The sequence below is a fragment of the Debaryomyces fabryi genome (assembly GCF_001447935.2).
Source record: "Debaryomyces fabryi strain CBS 789 chromosome Unknown contig00031, whole genome shotgun sequence".
Taxonomy (NCBI): Eukaryota; Fungi; Ascomycota; class Pichiomycetes; order Serinales; family Debaryomycetaceae; genus Debaryomyces; species Debaryomyces fabryi.
In genome coordinates, this window is record NW_015385457.1 from 56,615 (window position 1) to 76,768 (window position 20,154).

The window sequence follows — 20,154 nt, forward strand, 5'->3', positions numbered from 1 at the left end:
CAATATCAGTCAATAATTTTCAATAATATTTACGATTGTTTAGATATTTGATGTTAAACGCGAAATAGTAAAACACAATCTGCAGTCATATTTTGATTAGTCTATTATATACTCTAATTAAGGCATATTTATGATTACCCGTTCAAACAATTAGATCATTGATGGCATCTTCTATACAAGCATTAATGTTAACTTCGAATAAATTATACGTTCTTTCGTAATTTATAAGACTTAATGAGTCAAAGAAAGATCTTAGGCTAGAAATCGATTTGATATTCTTCACACCGTAAAGTAAAGGAATCATTTCCTCATTAGGCTGCTCAATCCTGATTGTAGCTTCTTTGGATAACGCTACATCATTTTCAGTCGCAATTTTGTCAATAATTGCAAATAGAGAAGTTTTGGCTCCACTGTCAGCAACATCTGCGTTTGATGAAATAAAAAGCCATTCGTTTAAATTGAACTCATCATATTTTAATAATAATAGTTGGTCCAACAACTTGCATCCACTTAGGATAAGATTCACTTCTTCGAATGTCAAGGATATTAATTCTTTTAGTGGCTTTTCCTTAAGGAATTCGAAGATATTTATCAACTCATGATTTATGGTAATCCAATGTGGGAGTAAATGCAACTCACTGAACTTGAGAACTAAAACTCGAATCAACCTTGTTATCTCTGTTCTATACGAAACAGGGCATAATGTATCCAAAGAATACGTAATTCTGCCGAATATATCATCTAAATTAGGTAAGAAGTAATCATCAGGTTGACAAATTATCAAAAAGCTTATTCTCCGTATGACGTACCGTTTACTTTCAACTTCTGAATTTTCATTCCACACAAAAATATTACTTGACGTAGACAGCACTGAAGGGGTAATCTTCATTACTAGATCCCCTATTTTATCCCTCTCACACGAAATCCAACTGCTGATTATTGGCTTCCATTGATTCAATCTAGTTTCACTTACATTAAAGAAGCTGTTATCCATAAAAGAATCCGAAATTAATGACTTCCAGGACTTATTTGGGTGGTATTTACCAATTAATTCCATTAAAGCTAAGGTTTTCGACGGAATTTCATGAATACGTTTGGGTTTGATTTGCGGCGATACTAAATTAGCAATAATGGTGTTGATACAAGAAGACGCTCTATCTGAATCTTGCATAATGTCATCTAAGTATTCAAGGATAGCAGAAAGTGCATCAAATAGTTCATCTTCGGATGCAAGGGGGTGTTCAGCGGGTGCTGAACCTTCATTCGTCTTGTCTTCCTCATCATTCTGGCTTGTTTCTATTGCTGAAAACCCCTTATTCTTTGAGCTCACAGAAGTAGTCAATAATTTGAGGAATAGGTCAGCCAATTCTTTCTTGTTCTTCTTCTGTTCTCCAAATTTTGATGAATTAAGTTTTAGTGACAAGGTTTTAATAACTTTTAAAAAATCAGATAAGACTTCACTAAAATGTGCAGAATATGATATTACTTCTCTGAAGAATAGAATAGTTGGATTCCAGATATCAGATATAGAGTCATTATCAATTGTTTCCACATAGTCCACCAAAAACCTAGATAACTCTTTGGCTGAAATATTCGTTGTTAATGAAGATACCTGAGACTCTTCTAAAACTGAAGCGTGGCATCTCGAAATGATAGAGTTCCATATATGTGGTAAAGAAACTTGCGGTCTACCACCATCTAGAACATGTAATAATTTTATGGTTGCAGATGATGCATTGTCATACTTAATTAATGTCTCTATTACTTCCTGTCTTTCCAATTCCACTAAAGTTTCTAGGAATTTTCTTGTCTTAAATTTTAGCTTATGAGCCAAATATGTTAAAGATTTTTCTGCAACTGCATCTGTATTTATCTGGGGCTTTCTATCTGCCCAAACCCAAATCAGGAAGGATAGTTTTGAGGCATCTTGAAATGATAATAAAATGGAGTAAAGCTTGTTTTGTTCCGTAGAACGGAAAGCAGGGGATTCCAATTGAAAAACGCCTTGTATGACATTTCCAAAAAATCCTGAATCACTGTTACTATTAATCTTATCATTATTTGCCCTCATATTAGAGGTCAACAAATAGCTGTGACTAATAGAAAGTAAATCTTCTAGGCCTGAAATTAGAACACCTATTGATGCTTCGATATCGGATAGTTGATCAAAGTGATCATAGCTCTTGATTGTTTTGAAATATGAATCAATCTTCTTAATAATAGCATCGTTCAAAGTAAGTATTACACTAAACACAGACTCATTAAACAAATATAATGATCTTGTTAAAAGGGACATCCAGCTCTCTAATAAAAGGGAAGTCTGCGATTTTTCAATTCCTTGAATTATGAATCTTACAATCAATGGATCTTTCCCTTCATCCTCAATGTGAAGCAAATTTAGATTTATCTTCAAGTCCTGTGCTATCTTCAAAAAATGGAGAATGCACTTCAAAAATTTATTCTCAATCAATTCGCTTTCATATAACTTCTTATCCGAAAGGTTCGTGTAATAAGAACACGTCTCTATAAGCATATGGAATTTGCTGGCAAAATCTGGTTCATTCCCAGTAACTAGATTAGAAAGCAATTGAAGACTGATATTTATATTCTTGAAATAACTGCTCACTGTAGCAGCATCGTTTCTAATATCTTTACTAAGCTTCAAACTAAAGAACTTCTCAATCACATAAAATATTAAGGATTTATAAGTAGATATATCCCAATCATTTGATTTAATGATTTTTAGTTTAGCACTATTATCCATCACAGCTAATTCGGTATTGAATGCATCCTTCACTGGCTTACCATTAGTCCTGATTAGATTCAAAATTGTATTTAAATGGTACGCAAACTGAGCCAAATCATCTTCACAACCCAACTCTTTTGTATCAACATTCATGAATTCAAAACTTAATAAAGGACTAGTGACTAATTTTAATAATCTATTACCCGAGCCACTCTTAAACACATACGCAATAAAATTGATAACTGACATCGAGTTTTCATTATCCTCATCTTGAATATCATCTAACAATAATTGCAAGGGTCTCGCTAATACTGCGTTTGAGTCGTTGAACGAATTAGAATGAATCCATAAAACGGAAAATGCTCGTACTCGTTCATTAATAGGAGATTGCAATAGAAGCCTCAAAATACCTGCAGTTATGTGATAATTTGGGCAACTTATTTCGAGATCAAAAATACATTTCACAGTCTCGACCTGATAATTCGCCGGATATGGTGATACTAACGATGTCCACAAATTAGATAAAATTATCTTGAGTAATTTAGCCTTTTCAATTGGAGATAAATTATCGGATATGTGATTGAGCATTTTGGTCAAACTGAATGCAATTAGTAAATTTTTTTGCTTGTCTGCTTGACTTGTCTGCTCATTCGTCACCTGTTGTTCAAGCATCTTTTTCACGATTGGCTTATTTGACCAAGCAATATCTTTATTATCATTAGGAATTGCATATAAAATTTCACAAAATAAAGAACACAACCGCAATGAACATTCTGGATTGTCCAAATTCTTTATATATAATTCTTCAAGTGAATTTATTATCAAAGACGAAAATGCAGACAGTGGAATAGGAAATTTCGTAGACTCATCGTTGGTTAATGCATTGTAATAATCTATTACTAAGGACATGATTTCATCTTTTGAATAGTTCTTTAAGTGATCATCTTCAACAATTGAAGTGAACGTTCTTTGAGGGATTAAAGTAACAAGGTTTTCAAGGACATCGAGCCACTTCAAACTATAAATTCCACTTCTAAGTAGAACCAAAATTGCAATTGGTACATGCGTTGTTACCATTTCCTCTTCATTGAAGTCAAAATTATTCAAAATGAAATGAATAAGATCGGGTTTTTCATTATACCCATCTAGCATCAAAGATATGAGATTCTTCCAAATATAAGAAGCTTCTACACCATCAAAAAATGTCTGCGTAGAATTTAATATTATATTTGATTCATTCTTATTTTGCTGACGACAACATTCTTGAAAACATGTTTTCATAATTGGCAAAAATAGTTTATCAGTAACCGTGTGACATATTTCCCATTTATCCATTATCAAAGATAACGAAATTCTTATAGCATCAACTTTTTGATTACTACTGTATTTTGAACCTTCAATGATCTTAAGTAGTCCAGATGTTAAGGATTCCAAGCCATAATCTTGAAAATATTTAGCACGAGATAATTCGTTTGGCATATCAGTATTATGATGTTCATTTTCAGGCCCCAAGAGCCAATTCCATAGCCGTCTGTTCAAACTCATATCCTTTCTTAATGTCACTCTACAACAGGCCATCATCAACATTTCCTTATCTTTATTAAAAATCATTTCATGTAAAACTTTGCTGTTAAGAGGCAAATGGGTTAAAAGCAAATCAAAAAATCCACGAATAACTATAATATCACTAGCAGGATTGAAATTCGTTACTGAGTTAATAGATGTAGCAAATGCCCTGATAAGAAGACCAGAATCTGGAGTAAGGCAGGCTTGTGCTTCATCGGAAAATTTTGTTGTATTATCTTCTGACACAATTGACTGAAATACTGGCAACCTCTTATTACACCAGCAAAGAGCCCCAAGTCTTTTTTCGGGATTACTGATAATTGATAAAAACATGCTTTGCCAGAAATGAGAATCATTGTTGAGTTTCTTTTTCAATAAATCCATCAAGTCCAAAACATCGGTAAATAATTCTGAATTCTCATCATCAAGTCCAGGTAGTAAACTCAATATCAACGGCTTACATACTATTCGTAAGTTACTTGTTGAAACATTTGCCAATATATGCTCTTTATATAACTTCAATAATTGTGGCTTAATCTGAAGCGAACAAAACGATAATACAGGTAACAACCCTGGTAGCCATATAGATAGTTCTTCGTTCAATGCTTTTGTAGAGAGGGCACGAAAAATATCTTCGTATAAGCTCAATGCTTTTTGATGCACTCCATTTGGCAATTTTGAAGACAAACAAAGCGATAATTTGTTCGCTATTTGATGGGAATAGACAATCCCTGGCAATGTATGAGTCGCCTTATTGTCGTCACTCAATTGTAACGACTTCTGTAACCTAGATAAGAATGCAATGTAGTCTGCCCATTCTTCAAGTGAATCGAACGATGCGAGTGCTTTTTCAACCTGTTGAACATATCTCTTGTCTTTCGATGATAATTGAGACATATCCGTTTTTTTAAAACCAAAAGAAGGAATCACTTTCAAGATACCGTTCAGTTTTTTACCAGGATCCATCTCTCTCTCCTAGGTTATATTCGAATCCGATAACTGTAGAAATATATTTGAACTGGAGAAATACTACGTGTTGATTGTCGCACAAAATTGACCATATAGCCTTTTTGCATTCGTAGTAGACCAAGCACTTGTGAACAATTGTTCAGCCTAATTACATGGACTGTTAATATAATCTATATATACTATATAACGATATATGATGCTCTAATGATTTATAAACAAGGTCCTGTTTTTTTGTAGTCAAAGTAAAACAAAAAAAAGAAGTATAAATCTATTCTCTATAGGGGCTCTTTATATCTATTTATTGAGTACATCGTCAATAAATTTCATGGCCTCTGCCAATTCTTCTTCACTTGCACTGTGTGCAACTCCTGGATATGTGTGAAATTTAAGCTTTGAAAATCCTAACTTTTGGAATAGTTCACTAGTTTGTTTACCATAGTTATAGTTAATAATAGGGTCAGCAGTACCATGACCTTGGAATATTGGGGTTTCTAAGTTAGCTTTGGTCATTTTTTGAGAAATGCTATCTTTAAGTGGAGCGAAACCGGACAAAGCTACTACTCCTCCAATCTTGAAATCCAACAACGCAACGGTGGCTAAAGAAACTGCTGCTCCTTGCGAAAATCCACCTATTATAATATTGTCTGCTGGTATATTGTGGGTTTCAACCTGTTCCTTAATGAGATTTTTCAAAGTTTCACAACTCTTATAAAAACCATCGACATCTTGTTTGGCATCCGGGTTACCGAATTCATAAATATCAAACCACCCTGGCATAACATATCCCCCATTTGCTGTAATTGGCATCAGAGGAGCATTTGGGAACACATAGTTAATAGAATCACAGTTTTTAATAATACTACTTTGTTTGGCCAATTGTGGAAACCATGACCATCCAGCACCACTATCACCTAATCCGTGGACAAAGATAATTGCACCTTTGGCCGGTTTAATAGTAGCAGCAACTCTAACAGCAGGAATTAATTGAGACATTTTGCTTGAAGTCAGAAGTATCCAGTTACTTATATTCCAGACTATTACTAGAAATAAAACAATCAAAAAGTTACGAAGAAAAATTATGAAGATTAAAGGAAGAATATATGGTTTAGATCAAATAACGAAGAGAGCATTTTCTATGTGTTTATTGTATGCAGTATATGTATTATAAGATATGTTAAATACTTATTATACAATTTATATGACTTATATATACGGTTTGTTATGCAGTTGTGTCTATCCTCTTTCTGTCATCGACTTGTAGTTCGCTCTCAGCCTTTCTTTTACCAGGGATTTCTTTTGGGGCCTGTTCAACAACATTCTTTTGGTTTTTATCCGCAGCGACTTTTAATACCCTTGTATTTTGCTTCTCACCATTAACTTTTCTGAAATATGGCTGGCATCTCCAATAAGGAATGGTTTTATATGCTCCACCCCAGCTCTGAATTTCTCCCACCGTGATTTTGTCAAGCTCGTCAATATTCGGTTGCTCGTATATTTTGGCGACAATTTCTTCGACCTTAACTACAATAACTTCCCAGTCGTCAAAGCTAGCATGAACACTTGTTCTTCCAATAACCGGTCTTAATTCTGTGTGTTCACATAAAAATGCATGCAATAATTTAAAAAAATGAGCTTTCATCGAATGTCTAGATGCTTCGCCAGGACAGCTTTTAACAATCTCAAAGTATTCCCTTAACATCTTGTCAACCCTAGCAAATTGTTTATCTATGTCATCTGATTTTGTCCAGAAAACTCCCGGGTTGTACAAGTTACCTTCGGCTGACATAACAGCATCACAATTAACAGCTTCAGTACACCTTTCAAGATCAGATGGATATAATACATTACCATTAGCAAAAAAAACCTGATCCTTAGGTAAGTTATCTCTTAAATACCTCAATATTTCCCAATTTGCTAAGCCAGTTGCCTGACCTTTCATATCTCTAGTTCTTCCATGGATTGTGATGAATTGTGCCCCCGCACTTAAGACAAGTTTGGCATATTCCAACGATTTTTCCCAGTCGTCATAAACTCTTATTTTCGCAGTAACAGGACACTTCAAGTTATCATGTAAGTTCTTTATCAATTTATAAACCAAATCCCAATCGTCCATTAAAAAAGCCCCATAGTTCCCCTTTTTGGCGATCCCCTGGGGACACCCCAAATTCAAGTCAACCGCATCACATTTATCTTCTACAAATTTAGCTGCTTTCAACAAATAATCCGGATCATTGGCACAAAACTGAACTATCAAAGGTCTATCCTTCTCTTTGTCTCCATCTAGTTCTGACCACATGTTATTACGGTATTTTTCTTCATTTGCAAATAAACGTGCATGAAACATTGGAGTGTAACATAAATCAGCACCGTACCTTCTTGATAATATTCTCCATGCTAATTCAGATTGGTCAACCATTGGTGCTACAATTGTCTTAGGCTGGCCGATTGCATCATATAATTGACGACCTTTCATCTTAGTTTCCACAGTCATATTTCCAATTTTATACTTTTTGGCTCCAGAAGAGATCTTTTTCAAAGCTCCTGTAATATAAGTTTTGAAGAAAGTCACTTTGATCACTTGAAAATATCCGACTACTTAGATATATTATTGAATAGATATTTGCAATTTCTTTTTAAATTTTTTTTTTTTTTAAATTTTTTTATTTGATAGTAGCGCTCGTGACTACAAAACATTATAGTATAATAAATAATTATGCAAATTATATCAATCTATTTACGATTTGTGATATATGTCGCTCTATTTTTAAGTGCTTCAGCAAATCCCATTGCCAAGGGCCAAATGGATGTATCTGCCAACATATGCAAGCCCAAATATAAACTTTTAACGGATAAGTTGGTCTTCTTAATTGATGTAATGATTGAGCTTTCGTCAGAATTTGATGATATCAATTTCTTTGTAGTATTAATTTCAGGCAGTGACACTCCACCAAATTGCTTTTTTAAGAACTCAGAATAGTTCTTAGTATTACCGACAGGAGGTAACACCTTTTCAGCCGCCTGTAATGCATTTTCACATTTTATCCAGGCACTCTTGTCTGATGGACTTAAACTTTGAGCCTTTGATTCTTCCATAGAATACAAGTAATGAGAAATAATCATTATTGATGCAAATACACATGTGACAAAAAATACTGGCGTTCTTAAAGACGTACGTTTTGAATCGTCAACTATGGCAACATTGTGAGTCCATAACGATAAGATTTCGATAGAGTGCATGACACATTCTTTCAATGCGTCTCTATCGTTATCAAATGAGAAAATGGCTTCATTCATACCATTCCAATCTTTGTACAATACCCTTTCCATTATTGGAGTCAAGCTCATATTTATTTTAATTTTTGCAAGTGAATAAAGTGGTAAAATAATTTTGAATTCATTATGGGCATTTAGCAAATGATTATTATTGTTGTTAACAACTAGGATCCCACCGTTTTTAACAAAAATTGACTCCCACGACTTAATAAGAGATTCCAACCGTGGTCTTGAGTTTAATCTCCATAAAGTAGAATTGAACAGTTTATTCTTCAATACTTCTTCATGAATTTGTTCGTGTATATACATCAATAATGATAACAAGCCATAGAACGACATTTTCGTATCATAGTGGTGATTGTTTAAGTCACCAATAATAGACTGCAATGATTCTCCATTACTCAAATCAATCAATGGTTGAGTGTTGTTAGCTAATTGATTAACCCATTGGCTTGCATCATTACTTCTCCATAAATTCTCCGTTAAACAATGAGTACCACAATTAACATTCGACGCAGAAAACTGTATTGGTAACCGTATTAATGAAGTTCTAAATACTTCAAGCATATAGAAACAATTAAGGGTACGAATCCTTGATTGAGCCATTATAAAATAATCAAAATTACTTTGAACACTGCCTGGATCTGTCTTATCAAGCAGAGATGGTGGAACTAATAATCTTTCTAAAGGTTTATTAAAGTCTGTTGATTTAATTAAGCCCACCATTGATTTCATTTGTTTCGACGTAATATCAACCATATCTGGTTCATTCAAAAACATAGCAATAAAAATATGTAGTACTAAGCATTGATGTACCATAAGTGGTATCTTTTTTAACTCCAAATGGTTCGTTGTAACCTCTTTTTCAAAAAACTTTTGAATTTGCGATTTTGATAGATTGAATAAAAGTAAAGAATTAGTATCTCGATAAGAATACAATGCACCTATGGCTCCCATTGCAAGTAATAATGGAATCTTTTCAAAAAAATCAACCCTTGGGTTTTTTAAGGATGGTAGATGAACGAATGGAAAGAACTTATTGAATTCTTTCTCATATAATTTCATATATGAATTTAACTCTTCTAATGGAGGAAATTGTAAATTTGATAAGTTGCCTACTAAAATGATACGATTACGCAATTCTTCAGTTATGAAATTGGATTGTGAATCATTTATAGTAAAGGCAATATTGATATCAGATTCATTGTCTTCTTGGATTTTAGAATTTGGAGGACTGATTTGCTTTAAGTCAACCTGTCTTGCTCTAAATAATGAAGAAATATCATCAATCAGGCCAGGTAATAAATCGCCAGAATCATCAAATCCAGTATGATATGATGCCGGAAAGAATGTAGATGCAGAAGGAGCATTAATCATATCTTCCAACCAGTCATTGTCAGTCTGTATATCAAGATTACTTTTCATTCTTTTGTGGTCTGTAGAATTGGCCGTAATAGGGTTGCCCTTTCTCTTCTGCTTTTCCTGTATTACTGCATTATTCAAAGAAAATTCATAACGGCCATATTTAGATATGCTAGGCAAATTTTCAAAACTTGCTTCGCTATTAAGACCATTCATTTGTAGCATATGCTGTACCATAGCAGGGTCATTTGGTGCGTACATTTCAGGTTCTATAGGAGTTGTGCCTTTAATATGATGTGGGTGATTTGGGTTTTGAAACTGATGTGCAGCTATCACGTCCTGTTCTGCGTATTGTGGTGTATCCTTTGGATTGTGTTTTGAAGCTCGATTTGCATTATGAGCTAAATGGTTGAAGGCTGGATGATGTGAGTTATGTCCTAGATCAAGGCTGTCTATATTTTCAATATCAAGACCCAATGAATGCAAATCTAACTCGGACAATAATCGTTTCGAATGCAAATCAATTGCCGATAACTGAGGAGTAGCAAACTCTACGTGCTCTGGTGCTTCAGCGATGGTGTTATTTTGCAGAATATTAATAGAATCCTTTACATTAGTATATGACGTTGCTGAGGACGCCGAGAATGACGCATGGCGATACTGAGATTGTTGTTGACGTAAATGTGGGGGAATATGATGATATTGCTTTGATTGCTTGTTAGGCGAATCACCAGCCTGGGGCGATGGTTGTTGAGTAACGTTTGGGAGTGAAGAGCTCGTATTCTGTTGGGCTATATTAGGAGGTGTATTGTGACTCGAGTTTGTGGGAATCGGCGACGGTATTACAGTTCCGTTATTGCTAGTACCAGAATACTGGTTAGTGCCCAAGCTTTGTGACTTCAAGGTATAAGAATTAAGGTGGTTAAATAAAGAAGTCCGAAGTTGTCCTTGCTGGGTCTGGTTGTAGTTATTTTGGTTCGCATTACTATTAGCATTCGCATTATTCGCTCCCCCATATTCATTGCTTTTTGGAGGTGAAAAAAGTTGCGATTGCCCTGGGGACACCGTATTTATCCCGTTCGGTAATGCTAACGATCCGTCCTGGTTCATCGATGATGGAAGTGGTGCGTTTGCATCAGTATTGTTGGTCAACACAATAACGTGTTCGTTAATGTCCACGTCCTTCGACGAACCCCGGCGCATGATATTAGGCAAACTTCCATGCAACTTCTGTTGGTGTCTCAACACCAAATCTCTTCTAGCAAAGCATCGTCCGCAAACAGCACATTGAAACGGCTTTTCGTTCGTATGCGACCTCTCATGTCTCTTCAAGTGTTCCAATCTCGCAAAAGCCCTAGTACATATTGAGCATATATGCGGCCTTGGTTTATCTGTTTTAATCTGCTGTGACTTCTTTGGTATCGGCTGAGTAGCACCTGGTATTAATCCTGCTGCTAATTGTGGAGTGGATGCCGATGAACTTGGCGACTTATTACTTGAGGTTGAACTTCTCTGCGTATCCATTATACGTCTAGTTTATCCTTAAACTATCAACCAACAACTTTTATACTCAATATTAATATTCCTGTTTACCAAATTAATCCAGGTTATATAAAATATGTCTCGTATATGTCTTGTCTATTCAACTTGTTGTTTAGTAAGTTTTGCAAAAAATTGATATTATATATGTCCGATGAAGGCCTGAACTAATATTTTGGGCTTCCGACATTTTCCTACACAAAAGAAAAAAAAAAGAAACTGATAAACACGACATTATATTATCATTACACTTCACAGCAGAAACCATCTAGATCAGGTATCTATTGGCTGGAACTCTACTGTAGACATAATTGGTGTTGAGGACTTGAAGAAAGCTGAAAAAGAGCTGAAAAAGAGCTGAATAAGAGCTATATACTATCATTTTGTCATTCACCTGTCATTCTATCCTATTAGAATATTGGTTTTAGAGCTGGTGAGCGCCTAGTCTGAATAACCGGGAATTCTTCGGATAAGCGAAATCACTTTTGAGAATGGGAAGCATATTATTCACAAGCGGTGCCACCGTAACTTTTAGGCAATTACTCGAGGTGATTACAAACTACGAGTTTGTAGTAGAGGCTATCATTGGAAATGGGATCACCAGAATGATAGTGCAGTACGGCAATGAAATCGAAACCGGCACAAATAGACACATAAGTGAAGAATACTATAAGCTGTGTGTGGAAGAACAGGAATTGACGCAACATCTACAATTGGAGGAGGTGAAGGCCCTGCAATACGATAGTAATGTGGTGACATACCGTTCGAGTAAGTATCATGGGTTTGAAATGGTGGTTTTCCCATTTTCGAACGATATTTGCCGAATAATATCTGAAGTTGACTTGGTAATTTCCCATGCAGGTACTGGGTCTATTATAGACACATTGCGGTTGGAAAAGCCCCTAATCGTGGTCACGAATGATAAATTGATGAACAAGCATCAAGAGGAAGTGGCCGACGAATTGGTGAAGTTGGGGTGCTGTAAAAAAATTGCAATCGAAGATATGAAGCTGGGTCCATTAAAGGGGTACATTTCTGAAATTTTGTCTGGATCCAAAGTCTTCACCAGACTCCCCGAATGTAGTAAGACCAAAGTAGAAGGTATTGTTTATCATGAGCTAGTAAGATAAACAATTAGGTTTTCGTTACTGACAGGTGATATCTTTGCCTTCTTTTATCATATAATGGTAACATTTACATGCGTTCTGTAGCTAGCATTTATTGGTATATAGTATAGAATGCAACACCTTTAGCATAGATTGTGTGGTAGTGTGGTTACCGATATGAATACTTGGTATTTCTTCTGTATAAGTAGTCCTATAGTGTCAGCTATGATGGTTCTTTACAAGAATGTCATATAATACCCAACCTCCTATAACGAATACGAAGAGAAGAAGAAAACAACGTCTTTTTACCAGGGATATTGAGCAATTGTTGTATTCTTTAGGTGATGGACCTTATTCTTCGGACCAAACAGTAAATGCATTGGAAGAGACATTAGTAACATATCTCAGCGATTTATGTCATACGACGCTACAATTTGCTAGAAATCAAGGAAGATCTAGAGTTAAGATTGACGATTTTCCTTTTGCTTTAAGAAATGACCCATATAAATTATCAAGATTGGAATATATTATAAATCAAAGTCAAAAAATTGAGAAGGCTAAGAAGATATTTGATGATAAGAATGTAGTATCGAATATAAGTGCTATTGAGAAAGATAATGACGATAATGATGATGACAATAATAAGCATAAATACGAACAACCTAATCCAAAGAAAAAGAAAAGAAAGGTTACAGGAAATGTAACATTAAGACAGCACGACGAAGGGTCCGATGAGAACTAAGATTACATACTACAAGTACAAGCTATCTCCTTAAATATTTATTTAATTGCTTTGCATATTTACAAAATATAAGTAAAATTCACTGTTCATCTGGTATATCAATATTTTCTATAGCCCTTCCTTTCACGTATCTTTCGTTTTTGACTTGCTCGTTGATCCTATTAATTAATCTGTTGGCCCCAGTTACTAATTTAATAGCTATGAAGCATGCTAATGTAACGCACCAGACATATGCATCATTTCCTTCAAGCATCATTGAATCCAAAGATTCCTGGCGATGTTTAAATAAAGTGTATAGTATAGCAGGCACATGGACAATTCCAAAGTTAATTAATATTGTACTCAAGCCAGACTTCCAAATAGAATCTCTAAATCCTAATCCATTCAACATTCCATTTCTCAAATCTACTGTGAAATATAAGCAGAATGGAACAACTGTCCAAAATCCAGCAATAAGGTGAATCACAACTGCAGTTTTTGTTAATAAAAATTCCATCAACACATGCCCTGGATTATCATTATTATATACATTGTCAGTGTACATTCTTAATGGCAAATCAATACAAAATTTGTGAACTGATAAAACCCACAAAATCCATAATACTGACGACAATGAATACACAATAAACGAGGCAACAATTACTTGGCCAAATCGAGGAACGAAATTTCTGCCTAATGCCATAATTCCTTGTTCATCATTTCTTACTTCACCAATTCCTTCAACGTTTACTTCATTATTAACTCCTGTATCGGTGGCCAGCTTGGTTCGGTCGTCGATAAATTTCAACACGGCTAATTCGAATTTGATCCCAATAAAAATGGAGGATATATCAGCCAACCTCCAGTCAAATTCAGTTAGAGTAAAAAGTGTATTGTAGATATCTAAAGATTTTTCAGTTGTAATTGTAAGGTCTAGCAATATGGTAAATGCTTTGATAACCGGTCTCCCGATTATTAAACCTGCGAAAATGATTCCCAATATTAATATAACAGAGAATACCCACAACATACAAATGAGACCAAGGCATCTTAACTTAAAATTTGGAGGTCTATACACAATCGTGTAGGCATCATCGGTATTAATCTCATCGTCATCGGAATCAGTTTCATATCCATTTTTATTAGAATCTTGAGTTTCGTTGGAAGATAATAGCTTATCATCTTTAGTTACCGATACAAACAATTTTTTTATGAATTTCCTTGTAACAGTATCATTATCTGGTGCTCTTACATAATTACCATCTGGAACAAAACAAGCATTTACCAGATTATCCGTCTTAAATATACGTAAAGCATCTCTATAGGTAACTGGATTTGAATAGTCTGGTTGTGAAAGGCCCAACAATTTATGAAACGCACTTCTGTAAACAATATATCCACGTTCTTGCGCTATTGGTTTTCCTAATATAAAATGTGATAAACGCAACTTGTGGGCGGATATTTCGAAAATTCTTGCCCAATATGACTGACAATAAGCTGTGATCAAAGGCTTATTTAAAATAATATCACCCACCGCAATACATGTAATAGCAACTGACATAACAGAAGGAATTTGCAATGGTAACATAACGTTGTAAGTAATATCTTTTGGTGGTGTTACCAAATACCTTAAGCCCCATGTAACACCTCCAATTCCTATTAAAATAAATCCAGTGTATACCTTAGCACTTAAATATATGCGAGATAACTGCAACATCAATGGTTTCATTAATGCATCATGTATTAAACGGGCATTAGGGTCATCTGGTGATCTAATAAAAAACAAAACTCCGGGACGCAAAACTTGGCCCCTTATCATTCCAACAAATAATGCAAAGAATAGCATATAAAGAGTTCCCGATAACCAATACAAAACCACGCGGATATAATGAATTTGCAAGACTTCCAATTCAGAAGATAATAATATAGTAAAAGTAACGGATCCATCATCACTAATACTAGAAAAGTGGGACAATAGTATTGGGGCAATACAGAAATCTAATAGCCAGCCACAATATACGGGGAAAAAAAAGATCTCAATAGCAAATATAATGAACACTTTAGTAGTAGACGCTACTTCAAATAATATTTTATAGAGCTTCCTTGGTGTACCCATAACTGGTTTAGCTCCTGATATCAAACTATTCATAAATTTGTATACAACAAAAGCAATAATGCTATAACCAATCGTCAACAAAATAATTCTTTCTATTAATGTAGGCTGCGATAAATCCTGGTCAATTATTAAACGGCGAAATGTAGATGATAATGGCTTAACTATAACTTCAAAGACTGTGAATAAAGTAAAATCAAGAAAGTCATTTCCGGTCTTTTGAATTTTATCATTATCCATAAATATGATAGAATTAAATTTCTCTATCAAAGATGTGGGATAAACCCGTTTAAATACAACAGAATTTAGTAACCTTAATGTCATACCAGTAGTTATTGCAAATAGGCTACCCAACATATGTGGAAACAAGTATGTCACAAATAAGTATATGCAAATAATAACGTCACACATAACCATAAGGAAAATTGGACTGCTCAAATTTAAGCTCATACCTAAAAGCTGTAAAATGTCCCCACCTCCACCATTCAAGTCATCTTCGGCGTCATCCATATTCATTTCATTGACTTCTTCAAATGGATTCTGCTCAAACAAGTCATTTTGGTCAATTCTTTGATCAGCTTGAGCAAGAAGGTCTTCTGCATTACCATTCCTGACTTCGTCTCTTTGTTCTTCATGGTATTCTCCATTCAAGTGTCCGTCTACTTGATTTTGCTGGTCCTGATTTTGCTCAGTCTCAGGACGCAAATAAATTGTTCTTCTTTCATCATTCAGTTCCACTTCATCGTCGGTTGGATCTCTTACATTTTGCTCTACCCCATTCTCATGGTTAAATAAGTTTGGATTCACATTTTCAACATTTTCGCGTTCATTATTCTGCCTATCATCCTGTTCAATAGCTCTTCTTAATAATTCCTCGTGTTGGCCATTATTAGGTTGCTCTTGTAAATCATTTATTGCTCTTGCTATCATTTCCAATCTCTGTACATTATCATTTGCTTCAGCATTACCTGCTTCGCCATCATTTCTTAATCCTGACAATGCCTGCTGCAACATATCAACCAATTTAGCTCTGGGCTCTTTGCCAATTTTGCGAAGCAAAAGCTTGGTATAACCCTCATCTCTCACAACCCATTCGTGTTCGACAAATAGAGCTAAATGAATAATCACGTACATCAAAATATAACGAATTCCACTGAAATAGGTATAATCAACAAATTTTCTTAATTTGAACAAAAACACCTTCGTCGTACTCGATGGTAGATCATAATTCAGAAAGTCCAATTCACCAAATAGCAAAGCCTCTAGAAAAGTTGGATTCGCTCTTGGTAACGTCCCATCAATTGCCCATGTAGCAATACGGCCCATAAACTTCCAAAATAGCGGTACTTGAATTATGAGACATGTGATGTAGAGCAAAATTGACAAGCTCTTGATGGTAGTCGACGAAACAACTTCAAGAAATTTTCCCCATATATACTTAATTGGAATCCGTTCAGGCATCTGTGGGTCATAAATAGTTCGAAATTTATACGGAGTATTACAGATATCACACTTCTTTGTGGATTTATTGGAATGCTTCAACCATTCTAGCAAACAATCCTGATGAATATACTTAATAGATCCACGGCATTTGCAAGGATGTAGCAACGGTTGAGAAAGTGTTCCTTCACCTCGACATACTCGGCAATTATTCTCCACCTCTGACATATTCGAATCTCAAGTAAGAAAGGTTGGTATTAAGTGAAAGGAGTTGTAAACTATAAAAGTAATCGAAATGGCCTATCGATCTAACGAATATAATTTTCCTGATGTTAATAATCACGTGAGTAACGATTACGGACTTAATGATAAATTCTGATTCCTGATATGACATAAAAGATATATTATTTGAAATGTATTGAGATATCTACGTAAATGTAAACTAGAATAATTATTTTGTCTCTTCAAGATCGACAGCTAATGGTGGAACAAGTTCTTCAACTTTTTCATCGGATTTTGGCTCCTCAGCATCTTCAGCCTGCGATTGATGTTCCTCTTTTTTTGCCACCTTTTTTTGAGCAGCTTGAGGAGTTTCTTTCGCTTCCTTTGCTTCAAGTGCATCGATTGGTGCTGCGGGATCTTCTGGGATTGGGGTTTGTGTAGCGGTGGTGAGTAAAGTTGAGTACTCGTTGATGTTGTTCAAAAAAGTAGTACAATCAAAATCCCAAGTTCCTATAGCCTTGGAAGCTTCACATTTTTCACGAGTCCATGGAGAACCGTAAATAAGTGAAGAATATTGAGCATAAAATACCAAGGCGAAAGTTAAGAATAATCCCAAAGCACCATAGGAGACCTTGTTTAATACCTTATATTTTGCAGTGAGGTAACTGACAAGAATATCAAAAAAGTGACCCAATGCTAATATGGCAAAATAAATAGCAGGGATGTAGTGATGTAAAAATAATTGTCTACCCATAATGAAGAATGGGAAATAATGCAATGCCCAACCAACGGTGTATAAGAACACTTGCGAATTGAAGTTGAAGACATGCTTGTTTCCAGCAACCTGAGCACCTGTTTGCCATCTGACAATGGAGAATAAGGAATGTATTGCAAAAGTGACAATTGCTGCGGAAGAAGCCCACCAGACGACTGCATTACCCAAAAAGTAAACTTGTCTGTGATCTTTAACCCAATAGTTAATACCTCTTAACAATAATGGCCATTCATGTGGAGAAGATTGCCAGTTGTGGTGGTCAGTTAAACCTTGGTTGATTTTCCACATTCTCTTATGTAATTCTGCAACTTTATCCCAGAATGAAAGAACAGGGTAGTTGACTATCTCTTCAATTGTGCTGTTGACACGGGTATTTTTGTTAGTTTCAATATACCAGTTTGTTAATGGTCTGTAACCTTGTGAAGCAGCTGTGACTTCTTGTTGTTCGAACCCCCAATCAGGTAATTTAACAGTACTTGAAAAAACATAATGTCCAGTCATAACGTGTCTTAAACGGAAAACAGTTTGCAATGCCCTCAACTTAGATTGGGCTTCACCAGGTGCCGACTTACTTTCGACGATCTCGACAAAGAAGTCATCATTAGCATCTCCGTCAAATCCGTCAAACCCGTAGCACGAAATTTCCTTTTGCCAATCTCTTTCACTGACAGGGGCCTTTTCATCGTGTGAATGTAATCTTCTGCCTGTGTTAACATGTTTCAATCTGATTTTCATTCCATCAGTAATAGGAACAAAGGTGTCAGGCATGGTTTCATTATAAGGTTCAATAATCCAATCATTGTTAGAATCTAAATGAGGGTATAACGTAATTTGCTGTTGCTTTGAACCAGCAGGATAGAAGTGGTTGTGAGAATGTAAATAACCCCCTTGAGTTTCCAAATGACGAATGGTAACAATTGAACCAAATCCAACGTTTGCAGTGATATCTCTTGGGATAGCATTACCCTTCAAAGAAGCTCTAAATGCACTGGACATGAAAGCAGATCCATCACCTTCATTAGCCAATAACTTAAAATGAACGGAAAAGAATAACAAATATAAGAAAATAGGAATACCTAATAACAAGGCACCACGGATAACAAAATGGTGCACCACTTTCTTGCAGTTGACAGACAAGTCACCAATGATGAACCAGAGTTGGTAGATACAGCATACACCAACCCAGGCAATAGTGAATAAGCCAACCCATTTGGAGCTGACTGCTAATCCTAAAGCAATACCACATCCAACCAAACATCTGTACCAACCGAAAGAAAATGGAACTTGGACTTCAAACTTCTTAAGCGTATAGATTGCTGACGCGATAAAGAACAACAATGGAGAGTCCAATAAGATATATCTGGAAATAGTCACATTTGCATTCTCAATCATTAAGGCTGCACTGGTAATAAGACATACAATTGGTCTACATCCAGAGTTTCTCAATGTCAAATAGCACAACAAAATCGTACCCACGCCCATCAATGCCGGGAAATAACGCATTGTCACATAAGGCGTCGTGGCAGGGAATTCGTTCCCAATCGCCTTGAAATCAAAGTCTCCCTTGAATCCCCCGATCAAACCGGCAGCTCCAAACAACATCTTGGTCAATGGCGGGTGCACATCCATGAAAAACTGCCCCAAAATGTATTTCCGTGCAAACCCTCCGAAATGCACTTCATCAAACACCACCGAGTTAGGGTACGCCAAGTTCGAACATCTCACGTAGAACGCACACACCAATAACCCTGCAACCAAAAGATACTCCTTGGACGTCATATTACGCTTCTTGCTCAACAATGGCAGCGCTGTGGTCACCAAATATTCTCTATACTGTCCGTTCTCGAATTGAGGCTCCATAACTGGATCAATTGTCAAAATGCCCGTATTATCTTGTCCTTTACGAGCGGCAGCTGCAGCATTAGCAGCTGCATTTTGCCTACTGCTTCTCTTACTCATATCCGTGTACGGTAGTTATGATTATCGTTTTGAAACAATTGAATACCACTACTTTGTTAGCTATATCAACAACTACTTACACCCTGTTCTATACGCGTTTGGCTGAGATAATTTTTCAGTGGATTATGTCATCAAATTGAGACATTTTCCCCGACATATTTACGACATTCTACCGATTCGCGTTACAGGGTCGAACTCCGGGCCCTCCAAAAAATTTCTCAGGGATCAACTATCGTCCGAAACTGGCTATACATCAGTACACCCATACATTAGGGTCTACGCAGGCGGACTGTTTTTATCAAACAAATACGAATCACAATTTTACAGCCATTATATTAGGGAGATTTGTGTTGATTTTCAGTT

The 20,154-nt window shown here is 35.7% G+C and overlaps 8 protein-coding genes across 8 annotated transcripts; 2 read left to right on the top strand and 6 right to left on the bottom strand.

Annotated features, from left to right (window-relative positions):
- Positions 1-142: 142 nt before the first annotated feature.
- Positions 143-5,278, bottom strand: AC631_01997 (uncharacterized protein; the record flags this gene model as incomplete). Its single annotated transcript, XM_015610827.1, has 1 exon — positions 143-5,278. The coding sequence occupies one exon, from the start codon at positions 5,276-5,278 to the stop codon at positions 143-145; it is 5,136 nt and encodes a 1,711-aa protein (XP_015468363.1).
- Positions 5,279-5,575: 297 nt separating this feature from the next.
- On the bottom strand, positions 5,576-6,274 carry AC631_01998 (palmitoyl-(protein) hydrolase; the record flags this gene model as incomplete). Its single annotated transcript, XM_015610828.1, has 1 exon — positions 5,576-6,274. One exon carries the CDS (start codon positions 6,272-6,274, stop codon positions 5,576-5,578), a length of 699 nt encoding a protein of 232 aa, XP_015468364.1.
- A 226-nt stretch (positions 6,275-6,500) lies between these two features.
- On the bottom strand, positions 6,501-7,772 carry AC631_01999 (tRNA dihydrouridine synthase; the record flags this gene model as incomplete). Its single annotated transcript, XM_015610829.1, has 1 exon — positions 6,501-7,772. The coding sequence occupies one exon, from the start codon at positions 7,770-7,772 to the stop codon at positions 6,501-6,503; it is 1,272 nt and encodes a 423-aa protein (XP_015468365.1).
- A 239-nt stretch (positions 7,773-8,011) lies between these two features.
- AC631_02000 (uncharacterized protein) lies at positions 8,012-11,440 on the bottom strand (the record flags this gene model as incomplete). Its single annotated transcript, XM_015610830.1, has 1 exon — positions 8,012-11,440. One exon carries the CDS (start codon positions 11,438-11,440, stop codon positions 8,012-8,014), a length of 3,429 nt encoding a protein of 1,142 aa, XP_015468366.1.
- A 506-nt stretch (positions 11,441-11,946) lies between these two features.
- Positions 11,947-12,585, top strand: AC631_02001 (N-acetylglucosaminyldiphosphodolichol N-acetylglucosaminyltransferase catalytic subunit; the record flags this gene model as incomplete). The annotated part of the gene is made up of 1 exon (XM_015610831.1): positions 11,947-12,585. One exon carries the CDS (start codon positions 11,947-11,949, stop codon positions 12,583-12,585), a length of 639 nt encoding a protein of 212 aa, XP_015468367.1.
- Positions 12,586-12,805: 220 nt separating this feature from the next.
- Positions 12,806-13,303, top strand: TAF19 (Taf19p; the record flags this gene model as incomplete). Its single annotated transcript, XM_015610832.1, has 1 exon — positions 12,806-13,303. The coding sequence occupies one exon, from the start codon at positions 12,806-12,808 to the stop codon at positions 13,301-13,303; it is 498 nt and encodes a 165-aa protein (XP_015468368.1).
- Positions 13,304-13,382: 79 nt separating this feature from the next.
- AC631_02003 (E3 ubiquitin-protein ligase) lies at positions 13,383-17,063 on the bottom strand (the record flags this gene model as incomplete). The annotated part of the gene is made up of 1 exon (XM_015610833.1): positions 13,383-17,063. One exon carries the CDS (start codon positions 17,061-17,063, stop codon positions 13,383-13,385), a length of 3,681 nt encoding a protein of 1,226 aa, XP_015468369.1.
- A 223-nt stretch (positions 17,064-17,286) lies between these two features.
- PMT1 (dolichyl-phosphate-mannose-protein mannosyltransferase) lies at positions 17,287-19,791 on the bottom strand (the record flags this gene model as incomplete). The annotated part of the gene is made up of 1 exon (XM_015610834.1): positions 17,287-19,791. One exon carries the CDS (start codon positions 19,789-19,791, stop codon positions 17,287-17,289), a length of 2,505 nt encoding a protein of 834 aa, XP_015468370.1.
- Positions 19,792-20,154: the final 363 nt, after the last annotated feature.